This window comes from Nesoenas mayeri (assembly GCF_963082525.1).
Source record: "Nesoenas mayeri genome assembly, chromosome: 15".
Lineage (NCBI taxonomy): Eukaryota > Metazoa > Chordata > Aves > Columbiformes > Columbidae > Nesoenas > Nesoenas mayeri.
Window position 1 is genome coordinate 17,062,036 of NC_137559.1, and position 27,206 is coordinate 17,089,241.

The window sequence follows — 27,206 nt, forward strand, 5'->3', positions numbered from 1 at the left end:
CAGAACTCTGAAGACACAGCATTAAATTGGTGAAACCAATCAGGATGGTGCTGTCTCAGCTGGGACTTAAAAGGAGATTGGATCAGTTTGTTTGCACCATATTTTTCATAGATCAGTGTGGGCTTCAAAGTGGCCTGCAGGTTACTGTAAGGAAAAAATAAACCAACCAGGAAGGAAATGTGCTTTCCACCTTGGAACATGATCTATTTCCCGGACTTACATCGCTCTTTAATTTTGCTGTTTTGTGAGGAACTGGAGACTGGCAAGTGCTAGAAACAGGATACAGGATGGAATGAGTGAATTCCTCAGGTGCTTACTGGAAATGGCTTCACGCTGCCTGGTTAATAGATTACCAGATTTACTCAGGAAGGGTTTCTTCCCTTCCTCTCTTGCAATCAAATCAATATTGCATGAGAATTGTTTATTTAACAGATTTCCTGCTATTGCTGGCATGTTGAGTATTGGTGATGCTCTCGACCTCTGCTGCTCTCCTGCCAGGACACGTTAGACTTGGATTCTGCTGTTGATTTGCTGCGTTTGGTTTTGTATCTGGTTTATTGTTTGTTTGTTTGTTGAAAAAAACCTCCAAGTTTGATAACACGTTCTTTGGAGGTGTTTTTAAGACCCCTTATCAGTGGCAGCCTATCAGATATGTTTATTGAGATAGAGATAATGAGAAAAATATGTCATCTTAGTTAATAAAGGAAGCACTATAAATTCAATGTACTGATCCTGTGAGGCTGTGTTAGAATTCTTAACTTTATGTATGTACCATAAATAGTCTTTAATGACAGTGGAATAATTGTGTGTTTTACAAGTATATCAGCACTTACTCCACAAAATTTCCTTCTTCAGTGTAGCACTTAAATGAAGAGTCAATAGTGGGTAATCCCCATTATAACAAACACATGCTTAAATACTTGGGCAAACTGAGGCCACAAGGTGTTAATGTGATGTTGTGTGTGGTCTGCATGCGATCAGAGGATACAGCGGCTAACCCAGAGTTCTATGGAAACTTGCTATGGCAGCCGCAAGATTTGGGAAAGGTTTGACACAAGGCAGGTGGAGCCGGAGCCCTGCCCCGGTACCAGCACCTCCTGCCGCGGCCGGCAGAGCCGGGGGCAGGGAACAGGTATCGCCAGACTGTTTGTTCAGCCGGCTCGGAGCACTGACCCGCCAGGCTGCGGCTTGGCCCGTGCTGCTGCAACAGAAGCCCCTGCGGCTGCAGAGACCCTTGTCTTCTCATCACTAATCCTGTCTCAGGTCATATGAAGTTATGAAACCACATGTGAAACCATGAGTTTGTTGCTGTGCTGGAGGTTTTCTTCTTTCTTTTCACAAAGTATCTGAGAAAACATGTGTGTACCTCAGCCTTTTTAATGCAGAGTCCTTCTTAACACAGCAGCTTTGCTGTCAGCATAAGCCACCACCTCACACACTGAGCAAGCACTTGCAGGGGTCTGGTGTTGTGGACACAGGGACATCGCTGACACCCGGTCTGCAGGCAGCATCTCGCCCCAGATACACATGTTTGGTGGTGTGGATCACTGTTGATCCATGTGCTCGGTGGTGTGGATCACTGTGGATCCACGTGTTTGGTGGTGTGGATCGCTGTGGATCCACGTGCTCGGTGGTGTGGATCACTGTGGATCCACGTGCTCGGTGGTGTGGATCACTGTAGATCCACATGCTTGGTGGTGTGGATCGCTGTGAATCCATGTGTTTGGTGGTGTGGATCACTGTAGATCCACATGCTTGGTGGTGTGGATCACTGTAGATCCATGTGTTTGGTGGTGTGGATCACTGAATCCACATGCTCGGTGGTGTGGATCACTGTGGATCTACATGTGCAGCGGTGGATCCCTGTGTGCTCTGGTGAGGTGGCGGGTGCTCTGGGGACGCGCTGGGTTGGTGGCTGAGCTGTGCCCAGGAGCAGAGATGGGAGCGGGTGCCTCGTCCTTCAGTGCAGTGTGCTCCAGGGGATCACAAAGCACGTCCAGAGCAGATGTGGAAGTGAAGCCGAGTGCCGTGGGTGCCCTGACAGAGCACCGCTTGGCTGACTTGGGGGGACTATTGGGGGAAATGCAAACGGTTTTTTAAAAACTCAGAAGGCTGTACTAAGCAAAGCAATACTTGCAGATTTAGAAGATGTACTTATTGTTAATATACTTAAGGTTTGCGATGTTAGAGAATACTTGAAATGTCAGCTTTAGTTTATCTAGACTTTCCACCCAGGATGATAGTGATTTTTCTCATTTTAAAGGTTTAAACCGAGTTGTGAAAAGTATAGATTTTGCTTTTTACATATCCATGCGCATATGTGTATATTCATCCGGCAGATGTTGCGGTCATGTGTTTGGAGGCTTGTGTATGTTCTGGCTTGTTTCTAAGCAACATGTTCCATAGCAATAGGCTGCAATACAGATTGTCCTATATCCCAGTCATTAGAAGCTTCTCCACCAACGATAATGTTATGCTTTATATTTGTGTTTTAAATGTTTACAGTTAGCTATCTTTCCCATCCAGCCTTTCGTTTGCTGCTTTCAGTGTGATGATGCTGCTTCTGGCAGCGGTTCCATGTGCATCATTACTGGCTTACAGAAAGAGCTTGAAATCACAGGGGTATGACTGGGAAGATTTGGAGGTCCTGCAGGGTTTCCCTCCAGAATTGTGAAGAGTTTCTCTGAAATGCCCCTCAGGAGACTCTGCTCACATGCTTTACATTTATCAGAACATTTCTGAACTGAAATGAAAGTAGAACTGGATGATCACTTAAGCATGCATCAGAGGCTGTTTCACTTCTCCTCATTATTTTGGATATAGTCTTAGCAGAAAAATAACATCTACAGTAATGGAAAAAAGAACATTAAAATAAGGGGTTTTTTACAAAAACAAGAAAAAATGAGTAAAACATTTAAATTATACTCCAGCAAATGTGAAAGTTTTGAAGACTGAACCCAGTATAACATATTCACTCATGTTTAAATGATGTCTGATTTTTTAGTGATGCATTATTTTTATTTTTAAATGGAGAGTATTTACCATACTGTATCACCATCTTCAGGCTGATGGGAAGTGAGCACCACAACTTTAAATGCATTTTATCTTTAAAATGCTGTATATCTCATTGAGAATCACTTCCAACAGATTACAGGTAGCTAAATATTGTTGTGGCTTTTCCCCTCCTTCCTTTCTTCTTTCCTTCCTCCTCTGACATGCCATAGAAATGGAGAACGCTGCGTTGCCGGATTTCTGCCTGGACACGTGCAATGAGCAATGCCAGGTGTGAACTAGCTGCCGTATACCATAACCTCCCTGAAATGTGTGCCCTGGATAGCACCTGCACTCTCTTTTCCTTAACAAACAAAATATTCCATTTATTAACTTTTTAGTTGTATTCACAGAACAAATATTATTTGAAAAGATGAACCGTTTTTGTCTCAGTCAAGCATTCAACGAATTATAAATAGAGAACACTACCCCATGTGGAGTTGAGGGAGAAGCAATCACAACTGGGAGAAAGCAAAACGTCTGTCTCCGGATGATTAACTCCGTGTAAACTGTGGTGTTTAGAATATGCCATATAGACTTTTGACTCCAAGCAGATAGTGTTTAGGGTGCCAGGGTAACAGCTGGAAGAGGCGCAGGGTTAAGTCCTCGATACTTGATTTCTGCAGCTCTGCAGCTGTTCTGAGGGGCTGGGCCAGCATTCTGATACAAAGCTGATGCACGGTGCACCCCCTCTCTTAAAACAGACTCTCCTCTACTTCACTGCCACCTCCTCTTCATGCACTTGTGTTTATGTTGTAGTCCTGATGCCAAATAACTGGTTACAAATCACTTTGGATCCAGGGTGCAGCAGAGCAGTCCATCTCCTGCAGCTCCATTGCAGCCGGGATGTCTGTTGTGTTTGAGCCTCCGCGTGTTGGAGCCCACGGCTGCACGAAGCCGGTTTTAAGCGGGCAGCAAGCAGCGGGCTGTCTGCGTAGCAGGCTGCGGTGCGCGGCCCTGGCGCGGTGTTGCCATGGCAGCCCGGCAGCTGCGCCGGGATGACGCCGCCTCGGAAATTTCCAAGGGATACACAGGAATCTTGGACATTACATTTTCCCATTTTTACTTTCAGTTTTCAGGGTTTAAATAGCCAATATCCAGTGGATTTTAACTTCGCAAGACATAATGAGATGATTACATACAAAATGTAAAAAAATGTGGATTTCTTTTTCTTCTGCTGTCGTTTGAAAGAGCTGTATGCTGTCAAATGAGCCCCTGTAACTGTTAAATGTCTACAGCTTTTTGCTGTTTCATAGTACCTTCTATAAAAAGACAAAATGTAAATTTGATTTGTAACTAATAGGCTATGTAATTAGCTGTGTGAGATGTGGAATTATTAGTGCTGGAACTGTGCACAGTGTAGGTTCTGGTGTTTTTCAAGGCAAGCAGTGGTGGTGACAGCATGTCAATCAGTGCAGATAGCACTGTTCCTGCAGGACAACTATCCGTTTATTTTTGGCCTCTTTACATTCCAGTGCTTGTGATTGTATAGCACCACTTTTGAGACATCTTTTCCATAGGCTACAAATTACAGATTAGCAACAGAAATGACTTGCTCAACTTTGATAGTAGCTGTTTGTCCCCAGTGATTTAGTAACAGGCTTTATTTTCACGTATCCGTGTGCGGGGTGAGCCCTGGCCGAGCTGCTCCGCGTGTCTCCCGTCCTGGTCCTGCCCAGCCCGGGTGTCCTCGCTGACCTGCCGGGTTGTGCTGGTGCTCGTATGTGCGGGATCTGCTGCCTTGGGTCATTTGTCAGCGTGTGTGAACCTGAACAGTACTCACTGGTTGGAAACAGGCCATTAACCTTATATATTGCTATATAGAAATATGTTTCAAAATGATCGAGTGCTGTGGTTAGCCGATAACCTCTCCTTTTGTAGGCGGCATCCCCAGTCCCCGCAGTGCTGGCACAGCAGCTGTAGGACTGGGAGCAGCAGCCCCGGCACTCAGGTTTTCAGGCGGGGAAAAGGTGGAACTCCAGGGCAGTCAGACTTTATGACAGTCAGATAACCGGCCGTTCTTACTGCGACGAGGAATTTATGCTTTTGGGTTTTGTCACTAAGTATTAAATAAGGGATCTAAGATGTAATGATCATTTTATTGACTGAGGAAAACACATGGAAATTTTGGAATTTCTTCACATGGTGTTAAAAGTGTTAATCTTAAAATCATACACTGACTTGAAAATAACAACGAATACCCTCCGTGGCACTCCCCTTCCGCCCAGACGGGACTCTGACTGACCTCTGTGCGTGGCTTTTATGCAAAGACAATTTCTTAGAGCTGCCGTGGTGTGAAGGGGGTTCCTGCCAGGTAATGTGAAGTCCCTAATATCTGTGTCGTCTTTTAGCAACTAGTTTTGCCCAGCAGTGTTAACATGGCCCTTCTTTTGCACGTGCATTTTAAATACGAGGAACAGTATTACTGATGTTCATAGTGTATTAACATACCTAAAGCTTTGTCAACTCTGGGCCTTTATTTTGGAGATGATTTTAGATGTGAGGCAGGTAACTACCTGATCTTACAAGTGTGAAAGCGAGATGTAAGTTATGGGGCAACAAGCTGAATGGATTTACCCTGATAAGAACCATCTGTTAAAGATGGTGTTTGAGTAAGTACCGTGCTAAGGAGAACTTTGTTTTGCAGCACCTCATGCGTTCTGAGTTCTCCCTTCTGCAGGTTCCACACTGTGTCTGTGAGCGGTTCTTTGTAATAAAGGGCAAAAAAACCACCCCAAAACAAACAAGCAAACAAGAACACCAGCAGCCCCCCACCCCCCCAACACCAGCGTAAATAGTGCAGTATCATAACTTTGCCTAATATCTCTGTGGTTTTTAGATTTTTTTGGAATCTTTATTAGGTTTACCTCTGTGTGCGTCGCTGTTCTAGAAATCTCTTGCTATGTGGATATCTGTATGTATGATAAGCAGAGTCTGCATTAGATTTAATGACATTAGTTTTAAACCAACCCACGTTCTATTCTGCAGAGAGATTCTCACTGCAATAAATCAGCAGTTCTTTGCCCAAAGTGCAAAGCTGTGCTCCATTCTCACCTTGGCCATTCTTTGAAGATAGTTTCATCACATTTTCCTTATTGAAAACTTGTGATTTAGTTTCCATGGCTCCCGCTTGCCATATCTTTCTGGCTGCTCTCTGAGCCGCTTTTTGTGGGCCCTCATTTCCTTTGGAGCTTTTCACAAACCTCATTGCTATTCTCTTCTTTTTTACCCGCTTCAGGAATCTCGGGTATAAAGATCCTGTGCAGGGCTCAGTCCGTCGTGCTGCAGCGACAATAGAAAGGTCACTGCAGTGCGAGCTGCTCCGGCACAGCCCTGTGACCCGTGTCCTCTTTGGCCCCGTCGCTGTGCAGCTCAGGGACAGGTGTTTTAAAATAATATATTTAGGGGTTTCATTCACTGTTTAGAAACTTCCTTTTCTTTTCTTGTGTGTTCAGCATTCAAACAACAACAAAAACAATGGGACACTAAACTGTTTTTAAACTTTCTTCATTTCAGAATTGCTGGTGAAAGCCTTTCTGATCATTTTCGTCCCACAGTCTCACCAGTGAACAATGAAAATGTGATAGTTGCTGAACGCTGAGCCGGTGAGGGGTGTTGAGACTGTCCAGTCCAACCATGGGACCTAACAGTGGGCATCGTCTGTCTTGGGGCAGATGAATGCAAGTCCAGTCCTTTGTGTATGGAAGATGAAAAGCCTTATCTGAGAGTCACGTCAATATCTGGATTTGGGAGACCCAGACCGCTAATTAATAGAGAATAAATTTCTGATAAAACTCTGCCCCTTTATATGTAATTCTAACAGTTAAACGAATTTCTTAAGAAAACACTGTTGAGTTATTTCGCACATCGCATTTGAGATTGCAGTGATATTACTGCAGAATTTTTAATAAGTAAAGTCTAATAAGATGAAGAACAAGGATCTTTTACCTGTAGTAGGTTTCATAGGGTAGGTGTATGCTCTTCCTACCAAAATAATTTTCCAATTTAGCCAGCTGTACAACCTGGTGAATTAGCGAGGGCGTTCAGGTGTTCGTTATCAGCTCTGCAAAAGTGGGATCGCTTTACAGTGTGAAGGGCAGTTTGAAGCTGTTTAACTTCCCCACTTCTGTTTGCTGCCATTTGAAAGCACCGTCCTAGCAATGCTGGGGTAACCACAGCTGAGCTGGCTACACCTACAAAACAGGTTCTCTTATAAAGCTCAGTAAAATAGAACCTATGAGAAAAAAGCATATCAGAAATCAGAACTGCCATGTACCACAAATGCATTTTTTCTTAATAGATGACTTGCCTGTCTTACGTTGGTACATGACTCCCGTCAGTGATAACGTTCTTGCACCTGTCGTAATAGTCACTTGTTGATCCACTGTGTTCCAGGTGATGAGATTGAAGAAAATACTAATTCTGATTTACTTGCTGTGTCTGATGTTGTGTATGGGCTCTGCCCTGGGCCTTCCTGGTGTTGGAGCAGGGCCTTTTCCTTGGAGCCTTGAGCCCGAAATAAAGAGGCGTATGTTTAGAACTGACTGGTGACACATTTGTAGTGTGTTTAGCCTTCCAAGAAAGCCACGTTTAAGTATGGTATAAATTTGGACCAAATACATCTGCACAGTATGGAGGAGATTCCTGCCCCGAGCAGGACATGCTTTTCAGCCCTTTCCCATGGCTTCTTCGGTATGTTAAAGGACGTGTGGTTTGAGCCAGGAACAGCGCCAAGTCCAGTTTTCCTCTCCTCAAGAATATTGGGTCTGAAATAGGGTATTCTTGCGGGCTGTTTGTGAACTCTCTCACATCTTGTGGATGGGTAGAACTTTCTTAAGATTTTTAAAGGCATTGCCTGTTTAGTTTTAAGACTAACTCTGGGCTTTCTTCATTTTACACTGGTAAGCAAGAGAATCAAAACAAGAGCACCTGAAGTTTGTGCAAACACCACAGCAGTCGGTGCCTTTCTCAGTGCTTGGTGCTCACACGGTAGGACATTCTTAGAAGTAGTCCCAGGGATAGAAGCTTAAACATCATAACACTATATGGTCTGCTAAAAATGCGTTTCCATTAAAATGTCCATTTCTGTAGGAATGGGCAAAGTCCTGACCCAATACCTTATTTTTCTTAATTGACACTTACTCGGAGGTATTTTCAAGTTTCCAGAGGAATTAATGACTTTCCAACAATGTACATGTTCCTGCTGTCCCTTTGCTGCTCCCGTCGCTGTCCGTGGCAGCTCTGGTGCACCAGTCCCGCGGGGTCCCAGCAGAACCGCTGTGCTGCAGCCCCGCCGTGTTTGTGCTTCAGTCCTCGGTGTTGTGTGACACAAGAAAATAACGTCCTTGTTTTCAGGACTTGCTATTCCTGCTCTAATGCCTTAGTCAGAGGAGTATCCTTCCTGTACCGCAGCACAGGAAATAAGCTGGTTCCTTTTCAGTTCTGGAAACAATGAACTTTGTCCTTAGCGTAATTTTTTAGAAATTACATTCATTTTGATGTTTTAGACAATACATTAGTTTGTTTTGCTTCCTTGTGGAATACAATGGGAACAGCACGTCATAAGCGTACATCCATAATAAGCTGGCGACGCAGGATTTAGGAATGTAAATATCACATCTTTAATGTGTTTTGTTTCTTGACCATCTCTTGTTCAAAAGATGCAATTTCACATGAGGGCAATGGCTATATGTGTTGAAGAAATAATGAAGCTCTCTGCTACATTGATACAGAAACAAAAGGGAACAACAGAAGGAACAAATGTCTACCTTGGGTTTTTCTTCTCCTGGGAACATTTCCAAAAAAGCCCTGACCTTTGAAATCCAGCCTTTGTGTCCGTGCCCCTGGTTTTGTGCAGTTCCTGGCGTACTATTTAATGTGTGTCACATCGGTTGTTCTTACAGTAACAATAAGATGAGAACCTTTGTACGTTTTATAAAATGTACTGAAACATAAGTTACCTCTGAAACAGTCAACAGTGTTTGACAGTATTGGATTGATTTGGGCCTTGAAATGATTATAACACTTAATCAGGAGAACAGCATTTTCTGGCGTTCAGAGACATGATAAAGTCTGTTTCCGATTGAATCAGTGTTTTGGTGTTTTATAAAACACCAGGTGAAATCTGGCTCCTCTTCAGGTCCTTGTGTTTCAGCAGGATTTATTTAAATGCACCATAAGCTGTTATATCAAAAAAAATCCTTAAGGAAAAATGATCAACCAAACACATAAAGCCTTGTTTTTAAAATGCTCTGCAAACGTAATTTGTATTTCAGCATGGTATAGTCATGTAAGATTGGTCTAAGACACAAGCAGGCTATATAATCAATATGTGTTGCAGTTCATGGTATAAACTCCTTATACCTCACTATGTTTTCTTGAATCTGTCATCTAACAGTAGTGCTATAAGGGGAAAACTAACTCCTAGGTTTAGCTGTATTCTGAATCCCTCTCGTGAGGCCGCCCCGATGGGAAGAGTGGATGTATGTGTGATGTATGTCCCTTTAGCAGATGTGGCCAAAAAGCAGCACACTCTGATCGAACCAGGGGAAGCAATGGCTCCAAGCTATGTTAGTAGCAGTTAATCCTTAACGATCGGTGTTGTAGAGGTTACTGTCAGTCTACACACATACAAAAAGTATTTCTAAAGTTGAAATACTTGGTATGTTTTGACTGCTTTTTGTCCTTCAGAGGGATGGTGTTCTTGCCTGTGAATGAATGTTCTCTTTTGGCAGTGCTTCAGCTGAGGCTGCAACAGCGACGGACACGGGAGCAGCTGGTGGACCAGGGCATCATGCCACGTAAGACGTTTCTAGTAGCTCGTATGACTGTACTGAATGAATTAAGAGCTGAATATACAAAATAACGATGATAAGCATTTCTGTGAGAATCATGAAAAATAACCAGATCATTTGAAAAAACTTGTGGGATCCTTTTGGTAATCTAAATGAATCTGAAGTCAGTTCATCATGCTCACCTAATGTTTCAGTTCAAATAGCTATCGTGATGAAAACACAAGATTTGCAGTCTGATTCTCCTTTTATTTTCTCTCTTTAAGTTATGACTAATCTTACTAAAAATAGAATTCTATAAGTGAGTGGACATCAGTAGCAAAGCCAGCAGGCTTCACAGAGCGAGGGTTGCCAGACAAAACGGAAGGACACACGAGTTGTCGCTCGTGCCCCAACAGAGCTGTCCTGTAGCTGTGACGTGATGGGACGTCAGGCTGTGGATTCCACTGGGCATCGGTCACCGGCTCCAGTGACCTAATGCAGAAGCTTCTGTGCCCAGGCCCTCCTTTCCAAGCATGGACACCTTCCCAAGAATACGGGAACGGGCTTGGGGGGTTTTGTAGAAAATTGTTTTGGTTTTTGCACACTTTTCCAGTTGCCAGAAGTTCCTGATCAACTTCCTACATCTGGCAAACTTGGTTGAAGAGTTTTTTTATTCTCTTCCAAAACAAAGATTATACAGTGGTAAAGATTCCCTGAATGCCCTTAGATGCTGTGTTTGGAAGAGCTGCGCTGCTGCTGATAGTGTGAAGCGTCTCGCTAAGCAGCAATGTCCCCAGATCCCTGGGTGCAGCCGGAGCTGCAGTTGTGGTTTCAGGCTCTGCGCTGCCGACCCTGGGCTGGCTCCCCGTGACAGCCGCGCCAGAACTTACCAGTCCTGCAGGAAACCTTTTGTATCTCTGACTCTCTTCTCCCACCGGAATTGAACAGCAGATCATGCTGCTTTCACAAGCGATTAGTGCTTGTAAATTTGGATATTTGCCACATTTGTATGTCTTCACTCACAGCACTGGTATTTTGAAAGTAAGTAACTGGCATGCGCTATGCAATTGCACCTTGCCAGAGTCCATTTTCCCCTTTATTGATTTCAGTCTGTTGGAGATGATGGTTGTTTCAGCGGCAGCACCTATGATACCTAAAGCAATTTAGGAACCACTGGATGGTCTTCCTGAGTACGGATGTTTCTGGCCTAGGATTCAGCTGCAGTTAACTCTTTCCTTAGAGATGTTCTGGTGTTCCACTTGGGCTCCCAACGCCTGTGCTAATTGTTTAGTATAACGTACTCATTTTGGAGGTCAGGCTGGCCTCAGAGTGACGGGTGCCCAGAAACCATCGAGAACCCCTTAGTGGACAGTGTGGGTGAGACTGGGCTCAAGACATCAGGTCAAATTTGTCAAAAGATTCATCTGTGAACAGAATGATCTGCTGCTTTTTGAATGAAACCTGGGAAAGAACTTCTAAACTGTCGGAAGCGTTACAGATTTTGTTTTGCAGTGGCTTATCTCTGCCAAAAGTGTGTCCAGTGAGATGGATCATACCTGCTGCCATTTTACTTCCTTTCAACAATCCAGTTGAGTTGAAGCACTCTGTAATTCATTTTATTATTTCTAGATCAACAGCGGTTTTTACTCTTTTTAGCTATTTAGCATCCAACTATCATTCTGTTTTCTGATCTGAACATTTGGGGCTTCTACAATTGTTTTTTAAATCAGCACAAATAGTTCCTAAGGGACGGTCCAGTTCCCTCTAGTAACAGCAAGTATGAGGTACAGACAGATAGTAAATACCGTGGAATAAATGAAACAGTATTTTGGTGTTCTGAACCTCACCTCCTAAAATTTCTACTGTGCAACAGTTTTGGTAAAGAAACACCAGTGTACATAGTGGAAGTTACCTGTTACGTGGTAATATCTGTTAAATATTTAAGTATTCTGTAGAGCAGTGTTGCTCTAGCATGAGTCAAATGTCAGCATGGTCAAACACAACTCTGGGATGGTGCTAAACACCCATACAGACCTGCTGATTAGGATGTTTCTTTTGGAAATCAGTTCCTGTCAATTTAACTCTTACTCTCCCTTCACAGCTTTGAAAAGTCCAGCTGCATTCCACGAGCAGATAAAGAGCCTGGAGCGAGCCAGGGTAAACCGCTTTGTGTAAACTTGTTATTAACATCTGAAAATGTTGTACCTGATACAAAATTCTCTGAGTACATGAAAAAATGATTACCGTTACAGTAACAACATACACTTTTATCTTGGAAGAATCCGTTAAAAGAAAATATTGGTGTCAAATTGGAGAGGAACTTTGTTAATCCTTTGCAGATCAAAGCGGGGGAAATCCCAGGGTGTCAGGGATGGGAAGGGACCTGGAAAGCTCATCCAGTGCAATCCCCCCATGGAGCAGGAACACCCAGATGAGGTTACACAGGAAGGTGTCCAGGCGGCTTGGAATGTCTGCACAGAAGGAGACTCCACAACCCCCTGGGCAGCCTGGGCCAGGCTCTGACACCCTCACCCCAACAAGTTTCTTCTCCTCTTTCAGTGGAACCTCCTGTGTTCCAGTTTGCACCCATTGCCCCTTGTCCTGTCACTGGTTGTCACCAGCAGAGCCTGGCTCCATCCTCCTGACACTGCCCCTTTCCATATTGATCCCCATGAATGAGTCCCCCCTCAGTGTCCTCTTGTCCAGCTCCAGAGCCCCAGCTCCCTCAGCCTTTCCTCACACGGGAGATGCTCCACTCCCTTCAGCATCTTGGTGGCTGCGCTGGACTCTCTCCAGCAGTTCCCTGTCCTGCTGGAACTGAGGGGCCACAACTGGACACAAGATTCCAGGTGTGGTCTCCCCAGGGCAGAGCAGAGGGGCAGGAGAACCTCTCTGACCTACTGACCACCCCCTTCTAACCCACCCCAGGTACCATTGGCTTCCTGGCCACAAGGGCCCAGTGCTGGCTCATGGTCACCCTGCTGTCCCCAGGACCCCCAGGACCCTTTCCCCTACGCTGCTCTATAACAGGTCATTCCCCAGCTTACACTGGAACCTGGGGTTGTTCCTGCCCAGATTCAAGACTCTACACTTGCCCTTGTTCTATTTCAATAAATGTTTCCCTGCCCAACTCTCCAGCCTGTCCAGGTCTCTGATGGCAGCACAGCTTCCAGTGTCACCCACTCCTCCCAGCTTGGTGTCATCAGCAAACTTGCTGACAGTCACTCTATTCCCTCGTCCAAATCATTGATGAATATATTGAATAATACCGGCCCCAGCACTGCCCCCTGAGGCACTGCACTGGATACAGGCCCCAACTGGACTCTGCCCATTGACCACGACTCTCTGGCTTCTTCCCTTCAGCCAGTTCACAGTCACCTCACTACTCGATCATCCAGACCACACTCCTTCAGTTCAGCTGTGAGGATGCTGTGGGACACTGTGTCAAATGCTTTACTGAAATCAAGATAGATCACATCCACTGCTTTATCATCATCTCTCCACCTCGTTATGTCCTCATAAAAGTCAATGAGGTTGGTCAAGCACGACTTCTCCTTGGTGAAGCCATGTTGACTGCCCCTAATGACCCTCTTATCCCTGATATGCCTTGAGATGGCACCAAGGAGAAGTCGTTCCATCAGTTTCCCAGGGATGGAGGTGAGGCTGACCAGTCTGTAGTTACCTGCGTCCTCCTTCTTGCCCTTTTTGAAGACTGCAGTGACATTTGCTTTCCTCCAGTCCTCAGGCACCTCTCCCGTTTCCCAAGACTTGGCAAAGATGATGCAGAGCGGTCCAGCAATGACCTCAGCCAGCTCCCTCAGCACCCGCAGGTGCATCCCATCCGGACCCATGGATTTATGGGTGTCCAGATTGCCTAATTGCTCCCTTGTTTGGGGAAGATAGAAATTCGTTAACACTGCTTAACTGATAGAAAAACAGAGCAAACCATATCCACTACTGCCCATGTTCTAACAGCCATGGCCACCCATCTGAATGCAACTGCAAATATTCATTGATTGGACATCAGTGATTTATCAAGCTACTTGGGCTTCTCTTGTAAACAGTAGTTAACACTATTTCCTCATTTCTTTACAGACTGAAAATTTTTTGAAGCACAAGATTCGAAGCAGGCCGGACCGTTCTGAGCTGGTCAGAATGCACATCCTCGAAGGTACGTCCCAGCTGTGTGCACCTGCTGAGCTGCTGGTAGAGGAACTTCTGCTATGCACTCAGTTTTCTAACTGCATTAGGCTTTGGTATGAATTATTTCTAGGTTCATAAGCTCTACTTCTACAGTGGCTCTTGTAATCTGTATTCTAAATCTGTTTGATCATAGATACATCTGTGGCAGTTGAAAGTATTCTCCACTGTGTATTTGTTTGCAATCGTATATTGCTTTTCTTCTATAATGGTAATTATACTGTGGTGTATGTCTATCTAGTGTATATATTGCTTCCATTTCTACTCATACCCTAAAATAACCTGACTGCCTTGTACTTTTCTCCCCCTTGCCCCCCACTATCCTAAACAGTCTTTGATAAACTCAAATTTTACCCTGTTTTGCTGTTTTCCTTGTTGCTCAGGTCATTTGAAGCACTGGTGGGTTTAGGAATGGGGCTGGATTACTGTGTTTCACCATCATCTTGCCAAATCTTAAATTGCCAAGTAACTGTCGTCCAAGTTAATTTCATAGCCATTAGATCCTAAACCCAGACAGGAGTTTCCATATTGATAGATCGCACGCATATTCACAGACTCTCTCCATAGGCTCGTTGAAATACACTCAAATTTGTGACAGAAGTGGTTTTTAAAGGTAAACTTCTGAAGATGTTTATCAAGAGAGAATTCAAAAATCAATGGATTGATGAAACCCGCACCATAGCGCACACTAGTAAACCATTAGAGCAGAAAACGCTATCTTCAGATTATAATTAGCATTTGTTATTTTATATTCCCTGTTTTATTGTCGGATGTTATACAAACGTTTACCAAAAGTATTACTGCCGTTAAAAAAGAGATTGTAGGAAAACATGATCATAGGGATGAACAATATCTACTCATATCATCTTATTTTTGCTCATAAACTTGAACAGTACTTGCCTGCCTTTGCTAGAAGTGGAATGGTCATTGCAAAGCCAACACAGTGCTGTTTGCCATGAAACTGGAGAAAAGCTGGAACGGAGTGTTGAAATCAGTGTGTCTTTCAGAGACCTTTGCAGAGCCGTCACTACAAGCCACTCAGCTGAAGCTGAAGAGGGCTCGGCTGGCCGATGACCTGAACGAGAAGATTGCGCAGAGGCCCGGCCCCATGGAGCTGGTGGAAAAAAACATTCTTCCCGTAGACTCCAGTGTTAAAGAAGCCATTATAGGCAAGTAGACGTCCCTCAGCTTCTGTCGTCTAGATGGCATTGTGGAAAATGTTAATTTAACTCTGGAGGGTACAGTACACCAGAAAAAACATACTTGAAGTTTATTACTCCTTACTCTTTCAGCATCTGAGTCCTAAAGTGTCATCATTTAATTAAAGTTATCCTATTTTAGTCAAAACTAAGTTACAATTGTATAGTTGGGGTATAATACTGTCTTTAAAAAGACTTTGTTCTTAAGAAAAATTATTACAAAATAATCAAAAGTACGTGGCCATTATTCAGTCTGTCATAGGTACCTGTGTGCACTCCACATGTTGTACGTACCATTTAATCTCTTATTATTAATAAAACAACTTCTGATATGCACTTAGTTTTAGTGATTGCTTGAATATGATTTAATATGGCCGTCATTATATTAGAAACACAGTAAATACTTATGTACCGTATGTTTAGACTGTGCTGAAAACTAATCATTTTCCAGCAATTAGCTAATTCTGCCATCTACATTTAATTAGTGTAACTAAAAAACCCTATTTTGCTTGTTTCTTTGTAAACACTCTAGCAGTTGGACAAGAGAACTATCCTCAGGCTTTGGATGACTATTCCTTTGACGAGGACAGCAGCGACGCGCTGTCCCCAGAGCAGCCGGCCAGCCAGGAGTCGCAGGGCTCAGCCGCCTCCCCCGGGGAGCCCAAAGCGAGCGACTCGCCGTCCCCACTGACACCAAGCGCCACCGCGGCAGCACAGGTACAGTTCACAAGTGCTGAAACTAAGTCTGCTACGCACGCTGTTTGGTCTGGCACTGTGGAGGTGGGACGGAGTTTCACACCCAATGAACATTTGCTGTTGCAGAGGAGGGCCTGGGGCTCCGTGTTGTGGTTTTGGGTGTATGAACTAGCACCCTGGCTTAGCTGTTGGCAGTGATGAAATTCCCATAGACTGTCGTAAAGCCGTAAATTCCCTGAAATTCATTATGGCCTGTTACAGATCTACAGCTTTCCCAGAAGTTGTTTAAAAGGTCATCTCCATGGTTTACTCCAGCTGTTATTGATTACTCGAGGTCTGTCTTCCTTCTGGGCAAGGTCTTGAACTCATTTAGAATTAAGCTTAGCTGAAACAACAACAGTTGACGTCAGTTCCATTCTCTCCAGAAAAGTCCATAAAAATAAGCTTTCCTGCATAATTTAAATGTCCCCTCCTATAGTTTTAAAATGCAGCCTAAGAAATTTACTATATAAGAAATAAAAATAACCTTTATGTGGGTTTTTCTGTGAGGGTTTTAGTATTTTCTCAGATTCCTTAGAAAGAAAAGAAGGTAACTAAGCCTGCCATGGGAGACTTTTATCTTCTATTAGCAACTGCAAACACAGGATTATATGCATGGCCATACAGTGACCTGGGTGCTTTCTAGAGTATTGTGTACAGTGCTTGAGTCACAGGTCTTGATCTTCACCTTTGAGTTTATTAATTAATGGGGTTTCGTCACAGCATTGCAGATACGAAGTGACTTCAAAGTGACATCAGTTTAATAATATTGCACTCAGCTTTGTGTACTTGATGTCAATATATCACGTGTGTACAAACACAGACATTTTGATAATGTTGTCGGTTTTGTTTAATTAGCTGAAATGTTTTATATTAATTTGAACAGTATTGCTAAAGCAGAAAGTGTGAATTTGATGGAAATTCAAAAGCTTTAGACTTTAATTTGTTTAATTTCATGCAAGTCTGTACCTGGCAAAAACGAGTTGGTTTAGCCTGTGTAACTCAAACATCAAAATACTTTATTTTGAAAGAATTTAGGAGGGTATCAAAATTGACCAATATGTGAATGGCACTACTATAAATGTGTAACGTTCTTCAGGTTGGTGTTGATCGGCTGTGATGTCTAACAGATGTTTTACAGGAGGATTTCTGAGAGTGTGCCTTCATCATTTTCTCCACTAGACAAACGAGAAAAAGATGCATAACTTTGTAGCTCTAATTATTTTCACGGCTTTTTATTAAGCATTCTTTTGGCAAATGCATTTACTTATGGATTTAAACTCTCAAGAGGATTCGTAGCAAAGCCCAGGGCTCTACATAGGGAACTGTGCTGAAATTTATTAATTAAGGCACAAAGAAATGATAAGGCAGAACCGAATATTTAGTTATTACCTTATAAAGTAATGCAAAATTAAACAGTTAAATATGAGATAAATATTGTTCATGCTCCAAAGATGTTATTGTCCTAACGACCATGGATATTTGACAGCCGAGTAGTTCAGGACCTGGAATTACTCTCCTCAGTTTTCTTATTACAGGAGTAGCCAGAAAAGTATTGTGAAGTTCATATGACAAACCAATGCTGGATACAGAGTCTGGCGCTTCTGGTTTATTTCGTTGTTCTCCAGCGTATGAATTAAGACGTGAACTGCATTTCACATCCACAGAACGTAATTGGTGTTCAATAATTTGAAAACAAACCACGTGAAATGAGATTCTTAAGTAAAGAGTTAGGTTCCTAATGGAGAGTTAAATCAAAATACTCAAAGCAGTACATGCCAAAAGCTTTTAAAGTAGGAAGCATAAGACATGTGATTGCAGCAGTAAAATAACAGAGCGCTTGAACTTGATTGAAAAAGCACTTCAGGTAGAACTTCAATCCTTTGCTCATGGATTTCATAACGTATTACAGCCGCTTCTGTGCACAGATCTAAAAGGTGAAGCTGCTTTGCTGCAGAATAAAACAGCTGCTTATCTTGTTCCTTTTGGAACAAAGAAGAACAGCACCTCATGTCTCTACAGGAGACGTGTCTGGGAAATTGCTCCTTCATTCTTTTCATTTCCTATGACAAATTTTACATTTTATTACAACATAAAATACAAAGAATGTTTGAAAACAGTGAAGTGCAGCCAGAGTTCTTCTCAAGGCTTCCTCCGGCACACACTTCCAGCCCTCCGAGGATGTGACATAGTGGGGAGACCCTTCAGCTCTTGTTGACTGGTGACCTAAAACTTGCTTTAACCTCATGTATTTGCATCTGGTAAGGAATAGGCATTTTAACTATACCACTCTAAATAGAGCAGTTGTGGTGTTCACAGTTCTGAAGACATCTCTTCAAAATAGCTGAAGTATTTTACTCGTTGAGACAGAATATAATGACTGTTCTCTTCATATATCCAACATACCTTGTTGACCTGCTTGTCTGCAGCCAGAATAAAAGGTCCAGAAATCATACTGTCTGTAACCGGAAATAGAACATCTGTTCAAAGGAAATAATCTGATTACTTCATAAAGTAATGGAAAGATTAAGAGGCTGAGACCTATTAATTTAATTTTTTGAATTTAAAAAAATTATCAAATAAATGATATGCATGGTTCATTGCCGTACTTAACACCTGCAGGTAAAATTGGGAAGACGGTAAAAACCTTTGCATTTCATGTAGCCATTATAACCCTTTGTAGATGAGGATAACTAATATAAGGAAAAAGCAATGCATTATGAATAAGGGAGGTGGAGGGGGTTTGGTTTTGTTCTGGTGTTGGTTTGTTGTTTCGTGGTGTTGTCAGATTGTTTTGGAAGTTGCTAACTTTCCTCTTTGAAAGCATTCTGTTGTGCTGTTGTTTTCATAAGCTATAAAGGGTTGCTGAGTAGTGTATTTGATATCAAGTCATTTGTTTAGGTTCAAGAAGGATCAGAATGATGAATGGTGAAAGATTAAGTAATGAATGAGCTGTAGGATCAAACATTTAAAATGCTTTTTAGATGCGACTTCAGGAAAAGAAAATGTAGGAATCAATGAATATCAAGAGATCATTAGAATTCTCCCGTGCAATATGTTGGAGTACGGCATCCAGAGCTCTTTCTTAAAGGGTAAGTCCCTCTGTAGTCCCCTGCCAATTCTTATGCCAGTCCAGCGAAGAACAGATACTGTGTAGCTATCGGATGCTTTCCAGAGCAAATGCTTTGAAAGCTGGATTTAAAAATAGAGGCATTTATATCTTGAGGCTGCCACCATGAACTGACACAACCCCGCGCAGCCGTGGCGCGGTGAGTGAGCAGACCTGCCGAGCCCAACGGCCGCTGGAGACACAGCAAAACGTGTAGAACAAACACAGAGATAGAAGGGAAAACAACTATCATGTAATTGCAAGCAAAATTCAGCTTAGCGCATGCAGATGGGAAGCCTGATAGACGCCATCCCAGAAATACAAAAGAATACAGTTGCAAAATGTGTACAAAGTGTTTTTAGCATGCAGATTTAAGCCCTTTCTGGTGCAATCTCATGGGAGAATAGTAAAGCACGGGAAGAAGTTAATTAGGGAGAAGTACCCATCTGCCTTAGTTGGAATGCAAGGTTTTAGAAGGTATTCTGAAGAAAAAGAATATTTACTGATAGGAATATAGGGAAATGGATGGACTTTTATAAAAGGCATATTGTACTAGGTGATCTAATTGCTTTCTTAAACAATGGAAATGAAAGTGATCTCATTTGTCTGGATTTAATTCTGTATGATATTGAATGCTGGCAAAACCGGAGAAGATGGAGATTAGCAGAGATAAGGCAGAAAGAGGAAAGCACGGGGTTGAAAGGAAGTTGGCAGGAGTTGATCTGAGGGCATTCTGGTTTCATGTTATTAACAACCTTGACATAAGAATCGGTCACGTACCAGAAGCTGGAGGGCACAGTCAGCACAGTTGGGTTGCTGGTATGCAGAAAGAACTGGTTGATTTGGCTTTTAGGAGAGAGATGGAGTTCCAGTAGAACGGAACAGTTCTTAAAAAAATACACAAGACATTTCCTTCGTGTGAAAAGGAACTGTGTTGAGCTGGGGCCTCCGGTGCAGGCGGAGGGGAAGGCACACGCAGCGGTGTTGAGGGTTTAGATTGCAGGGTGACAATCAAACCCTGGCAGATGTATTGTTAACCTCCTCTCACCCCCCCACTTCCCCCTTTTGCCCCTCCCTCTCCCCCCTCCCGCTCAGCACAGGCGATCGGGAGGGAAAGAAGGACAGAGAGAAGAGAGTTGGAAACATTTAAAATGTTTTACTAATGCTACTAATAAGGATAGAGAAAATAATACAAAATATACAAAACCAATCTTGAAAGTCTCAGCAACTGCAGAGCGGCACCCGAAGTCCTGGACTGGACTCTGCAGCCAGCCGGAGCTGGATTCAGTCTGTCACTGGCCTCAGTTCGCAGGGATGACTCGCAAGGCCCTCTCCTAATGTCGCCATAAGGAAAAGGGACGAGATCCTCGTGATCTCCCACTTTTATCTGAAGTATCAGGTGAATGGGATGTTATACTCAGTTGGTCAGTTTTTGGTCACCTGTTTCTCATCCCTCTTGTGAGATGGGCCTCTGTTCTTATCAATAACTTCACATTCCATTGCTGTGTTCACCAAAACATGGATCTGGTTCTCCAGGAAAATGCAGCTCATATGAAGCTTTAGCTGACGGGCAAATTCACTAAAAGAGAGACTTGTTTTTAACAAAACCAGGACAAGCGGGAAGGCACACGGAGGGGCCGCAGCGAGCTGCTCCATGTGTCTCAGAGAGGATCCCACATGGAATATCCTGTACATTTCCAGTCACTTAGAGCCAAGAAACACTGATGAAAGTTGTAACACAAATAGGAAAGGATGAGCAGAAAGTGAAAAGTCTCTTTTATGAGAAAAGAATAAAAATTCATTTGTGTAGCTAAAAAAACAAGGGCTGAGATCTGTTTGTGTACAGGGTCTATATCCCATCAGAGGGATATTGACTATAGAAGGAAATAGGTTTTAAATCGGAAAACAATTTCAGAACAAGAAAAATGGATATGACAAAGTTAAGCTTGGTGAAGTTTGCTTATTATGTAGGAAAACTTTTGGCAATCTTCTGGTAGGTGTAGTGGTGCCAGGAAAAGAATCATAATAAAGAAGTCTTAAGTCAGTATGGAACTGAGTAAGTTTACAGAAGAAATGACACACATGGTGTTTGTAACAGCAAGGGAACCAACGCAGTGACGCTCAGGCTGCTGGACTGTACCTACACAGTCATGTAATGGTGCTGGGGGGCACATACAGAAGAAACGCAGCTCCGGGCGCAGGCAGGGCTGTGGTTGCCACGAAAACACCGCGGGAAGTTGTCTGTTCAACACAGGCTGCTCTGCTGCCGCGGGGTCCTCCGGAGCAAAGTCTGTTCTCCTATCTTGCTGTTTGGCCCTCATGGAAGAGAGGAGGTTTGCTGGCAGTCCTGGTCTGGGTGGGAAGGTTCTTGTGTTCACAAGATTCTGCCTCCACAGACAGAAAATAATGAAGGCCTCAAGCGTGTAGTAATAAAGCGGGTTTCCTGTGAATTCAGCAGCTGCTTTGGTGTGCCCCTGGTGTGCCCGGGGTCAGGCTGTAATGCTGCTTCAAGCAGAGTAATAACAAATGGTGGTATCTCTGCTAACACTTGCTAACAATGCACTCCATTCTTCCTTTAATTATTTTTAACCCTTATCTCTCCTTGTTTTGTAATTAATACAATTTTATTTGAACTATTTTTCTGTACTTAGTTGCATATGAAAGTATTGGTTATATTCTTAAAAGCTGTAATTCTTTGGTTCTAGAAGCCTTCATCTATGAAACATGGTAATGCTAACCAGAAAAAATAGTAGACATAAGCTCTTGCTGTAATTCTGACAGGCTGCATGAAGAGGAGGTTTCTTTAATGACAGCTGTCAGGTCTAGAAGAGTTTTGCAATTATCAAGTTAAGAGCTGGCATCAATTAGTTAATCTGATTCTGGGCCACCAGCCAGGGGCAAATACGTGTTAGGAACATTTTAAGTAACATGTTCCTGACTTGAATGGGTGAGGTTAGTTCTGAAGGCACTTCCAGCTCTTTCTGATGGTTTTATAAGAAGGAAAGAAAGAAAATGTCTTGATGATACTTCTTTATTTGTTTGCATGTGTGTTAGAAGGAGAAAATTAAATTACACTGCAAATTAAAACAGTAGTGTAAAGGTTATAAAAACAAAGCCCTTTCTTGAGGGCTATCTTGTATGTTGTTCTAAATCCTTTGTGGTTATCATTCTTTCTACCCACAGAAAAAAACAAGAATAATAATCATAATAATAAAGAAAAATGTTAATGATGTCAGAAAAATATTTATGATACACCCCAAAATTGGTATTAAAGTCAATTACTGTTTCCCTTTGGTGAAACTAAAAGTAAATTCTGTATTAGTAAAACCAGATTTTGGATGCGTTTACATGCAGTAGTTATAATACAAATGAAGAAGTCAAGGTAAGAAACCAGTTTATCTCACTCAGTGTATTTGTAGTGTGCCAATATATGCCTTGTTAGAATATTTGTAGGCACAAATACAAGAAAGGCCAGTTTTCACTACTCCTCCCAAAAATATTTTGTGAATTTAAGTAAATTGTCTTAACTTTATCACATTTTTTCAATGACTCAGATGGTGGATGTTTTTAATGTTTCTCTTTCTCCTTATATTTTTTTAATACTAGTATCCACCTTTAACCTCTCCAGTTCCTGAATTTCTCAAAACCCCCTCTACAATTGAACAGCACGTTACACGTTCTACTGCTGCACCCACGCCGACCACCAGCACCACGCCTGCGGCAAAGCCTGCGCCAACGTTAGTAAAGGTCAGTGTCTGCAGTCGTGGCATCTGTTCTATGTTCTTGATCCATGTCCTACCCAGTGCTCGTGTTAGTGAAAAAATGCATGAGTAACGTTATAGTGCCTGTAACTAACAACTGTACTGGTGTCCGGGAGAACACAGCGGGTTGTTGACTGAAGGCTTCTGTGTGCTGAGCTGAGCCACCGGCACCCGGAGGCACTGGCTCATTGTTTCAGGAGGTCCTTCCAGTACAGCTGACACAAGTTTTCAATTGCACTTTACAAATCTTAAGAAACAGGGATGAGATTTTTGCAGTATTGAGTTTCTGCTTCCTATAGGTGAAATTAATTAATCTAGTTTTTATGGTGAATCATTTAATAGGAACAGAGGCAACTGCATTCCTAGTCTACCTATAACCAAACTGGTGAACAGCATCACTCCTTTTCTGTGACTTATTTTCTTAGTCCATTTATTGTATAAGCAGAACACACAGTGTGAGAGGAGCTGCTGTATCCTTGTACTTGAACATACTCAGTTCTCTTTTCTGCACTGACATAGCCAGTAGCATGGAAAACTTTTTCAAACACAGTTGTGTTAGATGATGTCTATAATATTTCAGCAACTTTGCCAAAGGTTTTCAGCTCCGTATGTAGACTTCTGCCTAACTACATTAAATTAATTCTCAGTTGCATTTGCAAGGATGACCTTTAATAGTCAATTTCTAGTATAAATTTGGCTATATATAGTGAAATCACTGGACTTGAACCAGCTTACTTAATGCAGGACCTTAATGACAAATTCAGACATCCCCCAGAACAGGTTATATGTGTAATAAATGTGCATAGACCAACAGAGGATTTCTGCTCTGCTGCACTCTGTGTGACTGGGTGACTACCTGCCCTTCAACTTTTCACTCAAAATAATTTCCAAGATCTTTAAAGAAGCTGTACCACATGTGCAGGTGTTGCTACAAGGGATACTGTGGAAACTTCGTGAGAGTAATCCTGTCATTCATAGGACTGGCTGTCCCTGCTTTTAATCTAGCCTGTAAGTACTTCTGAGTGTTTACAGGTGGAGTTGAAGACACCAGCTTTTGCTTGCACGAAGTGCTAAGTGGCTTTGACCTTGCCTGTTTAAGAGCGATCCCTCTTTGCAATGGCAGGTCATGGCTGGCAGAATCCCTCAGCTTCATTTGTGCCATCCATTAAAAAACATTCCCAAACTGATTTGATGACCCCATCTTGTGCGCAGTCTAAGCCATCCGGAGTATGTTGACTTTGCAAGGATGGTAGGGGATCCTTTTGGGCAGGTTTGCAGGGATAATTGTATTCAGCAACTCCTTGCAGCAGATGCATCCTGTATGCTGTATCTTTGTACCTTGCGTAACTGCTTGTGAGTGAGCTCTTACCGTTGTTTCAATCTTTACCATCCATAAACAGCAAAGCCACCCAAAGAATCCCAACGATAAGCATCGAAGCAAGAAATGTAAAGAACCTAAGCCAAGGGTGAAAAAATTGAAGTATCATCAATATATTCCACCTGATCAGAAAGGTGAGAAAAATGAGCCACAGATGGACTCCAACTATGCTCGTCTGCTACAACAGCAGCAACTGTTTTTGCAGCTGCAGATCCTGAGCCAACAGCAACAACACTACAACTACCAGACAATTCTGCCTGCACCACTGAAGTATGTGAAGCATTGTTTGTGTCCTTTAAAGAAAAGATATACACCTCAGTTATAGACTTAGTGCTTTAGGAGTAGCCGTGTGTTGCAAATACTAGGAAACAGTTGGGATCCAAGAAAACGTCAATGGCAGTGTGCATCACTGGGGTATTATGTGCCTCATTTAACAGGTTGATGAGGTAGTTCTGTTGTTAAAATGCTCCTGAACTGTGATGAAGCTTTCAATGGTTCTGGTTACTTTTGTGTGACGTGGAAACAGAATGTCTTCCCTGTCAGATGCACTTTTTCTGACCAGCTGCGTATTTGAAATCCTAAAGCATTTATGCAAAGGCAAGAAAGTTTTGACACCATTGTCACTCAAGTATGACATAGGCAGAACAGAAGAGAGCTTACAGATGATGGCTTTTGCAAAGACACAGGACATTCTTGTGGTTTTGTCTTTTTATGTCAGTTTGACAGACCACACTTCTGCAGTTTACTAGTAAGAAGAGTCATTTTAAATTAGGTGAAATGTGTATATTGTTGATAGCCGCATCTCTGATGCTTCCAGGAGTTCCTCATCAGTGTTAACTTCAGCACGTGTAACAGTGGGAAGTACGCTTTCTGATTTATTGGGAGAAGCGGTCAAAAATAAATCTTTAAAGAGTCGCCAGCGCCCTATAGCAGAATGAGAAGCAGACGATCTGCAGAGCTTCATCCTCACCATCTGACACCAATTGTTTCCTGGAAGTGCTTATAGTGTAACCTGGCACAGTCATACAAACCTCAATTCCAATTATTTTTTTTTTTAATGAGTGTTCACTGAGTTATTTTTCCTCAGCAAGTGAGGCTAGAAAAGTTAAAGATACCATCTGTGGTTATATTTATAATTACCATGTATCCTAACATTTGGACTAGAGATGTTTCTGCCTGCTTACCCACGCTTCTTATGTTCCATTTACTGACATTTCAGAAACATTTCTCCATAAATCAGTTGAATAAAATAAAAAAGCTGACTTACAGTACCTGGTGTAATTGATGGCATTTTTAATGTTTTTACCATTATTTTGAGATCTTGTATGAGATTCTTCTTTTAAGTACAGCTGATAAAAATGTGTCATCTTTCCAGTAAACTGCCTTCACATCCGTCCTTATTATATATGAACATTGGAGATGTGTATAGGGTTATAGAGTTCGGTATTGTGGGACTTCTTTGTTGATGGCAAACAAACACGTAACTAGTTGCCCTAGCTGATGGTTCATTTATATGAACTGGTTCTGCGGTCCATAGTATCCCTCGGGGATACCATGACAGTAATAAAAACTATGAAGCATAAATTAGTACTGAAAGGAACACAAAATATCAATATACTACTCTCCGTTTTCTTCTATGTGTTGTTCTACTAAGAATATTTAGCAGTAATGTCTTATGTAAATATATATTTAAAAAAAATGTTCATCAGTTTGATAGACAGTAGCTTCAGAATCACAGCTGCTTGCCTGAAAACACCATGCATTTAGCATTGACGTTACTGTCCCCCTTTTTCTTCTCACTTGAAGGCCACTGAATGACAAACAGGGTAACAATGGGAACACGCCGCTGAACGCTCTGAACAACAGTTCGCCGGCACCAGCGGCCAGCTCGCCGCGGCAGAACAGCACCGTTCCCAGCCGCAAACCCGGGCCTCTGCCTTCCAGCTTGGATGACCTGAAGGTAAAAAATAAGAGGGATTTGTCCATTCCTGTGCGTCACCGTAGGCAACTTGCAAACCACTGCCAGAGCTCAACACATTATCTGAAAATGAGCGTGACATTTCATAAAGGCCTCGTGTAGGTACAAATAACCGTTTTAACTGTAAGCTGAAGGCGTTGGATAGTTTTTGGTTCGTTCAGCAACACATAACAAAACTGAATGGGCAGAAGCGGTGGGGTTGGATTCAGAGCCTCTCCCCGTGTGCCGGAGCTGAGGGAGCAGAGGGGGCTGTGCTGCGCGGGGCATTCAGTGCTCCCTTCCTTGAGCAGGGGCTGGGCAGCTGCGGGACGGGACTCAGTATTTCTTTAGGCTTTAAAAAAGAGGTTTCAGAAGATCAGATTCTCAAGACATTAATGTATTGTCATCAGTTAAAGCAAATCTTTTAATATGAAACAAGTGTATAAAATGCAATTCAAGCAACAGTGTTTGAAATAAGCTTTTCAAACTTTAAGTTATTAATTAATAACATTTAAAGATATTTAAGTTAGTATCTGAATTTGTGCTTTGCAGTGATTAAAGCTGTCCACTTATCCATTTCTGCATAATTTATTCCTGCTAACATGGTAGCCAGACGTGCAGGCCTGGTGGTGGTGGTTTTAACTTTGAATCTAAAGCAGTTCTGAGTGAGAATTCAGAAATGCGCTGTTGAAAAACAGAAAATGTGAATGCACTCTGCAGCAAGTGTAGAGGATACCAGACTGGGTGAAACGGCCGATAATCATTGTTACATAGACAGCTATTTAACATAAAACTGCTGTCGTTCTCAGAGATACTACACAAATGGATTGTTGTGTCTTTTCATCATTTCCAGATCACAAAGACCTAGGATTTAAAATTCTAGGCTGGCAATGTACAGAAATATCACCAAGGTCACTACCTTGTATTCTTGCAGAGGTGGTTCTAACGTAGGTAGAGCCCACACACTCCACAGTTAGATGCGGTATATGTATATCATAAACAGAAGCCATTCATTGTGACTCTTCTTTTTAACTGATATGTTG

General features: G+C 42.5%; 1 protein-coding gene across 1 annotated transcript in view; it reads left to right on the forward strand.

Annotated features, from left to right (window-relative positions):
* MRTFB (myocardin related transcription factor B) overlaps positions 1–27,206 on the forward strand; it is a gene marked incomplete at both ends in the record, with an annotated part of 54,649 nt that overhangs the window by 16,400 nt on the left and 11,043 nt on the right. The window contains 8 exons of the mRNA XM_080354001.1: positions 9,786–9,851; positions 11,926–11,981; positions 13,920–13,995; positions 15,032–15,193; positions 15,756–15,940; positions 22,674–22,814; positions 24,229–24,476; positions 26,013–26,166. Of these exons, the coding sequence (XP_080210127.1) occupies positions 9,786–9,851; positions 11,926–11,981; positions 13,920–13,995; positions 15,032–15,193; positions 15,756–15,940; positions 22,674–22,814; positions 24,229–24,476; positions 26,013–26,166 (1,088 nt within the window). The remainder of the gene's footprint in view (positions 1–9,785; positions 9,852–11,925; positions 11,982–13,919; positions 13,996–15,031; positions 15,194–15,755; positions 15,941–22,673; positions 22,815–24,228; positions 24,477–26,012; positions 26,167–27,206) is intronic.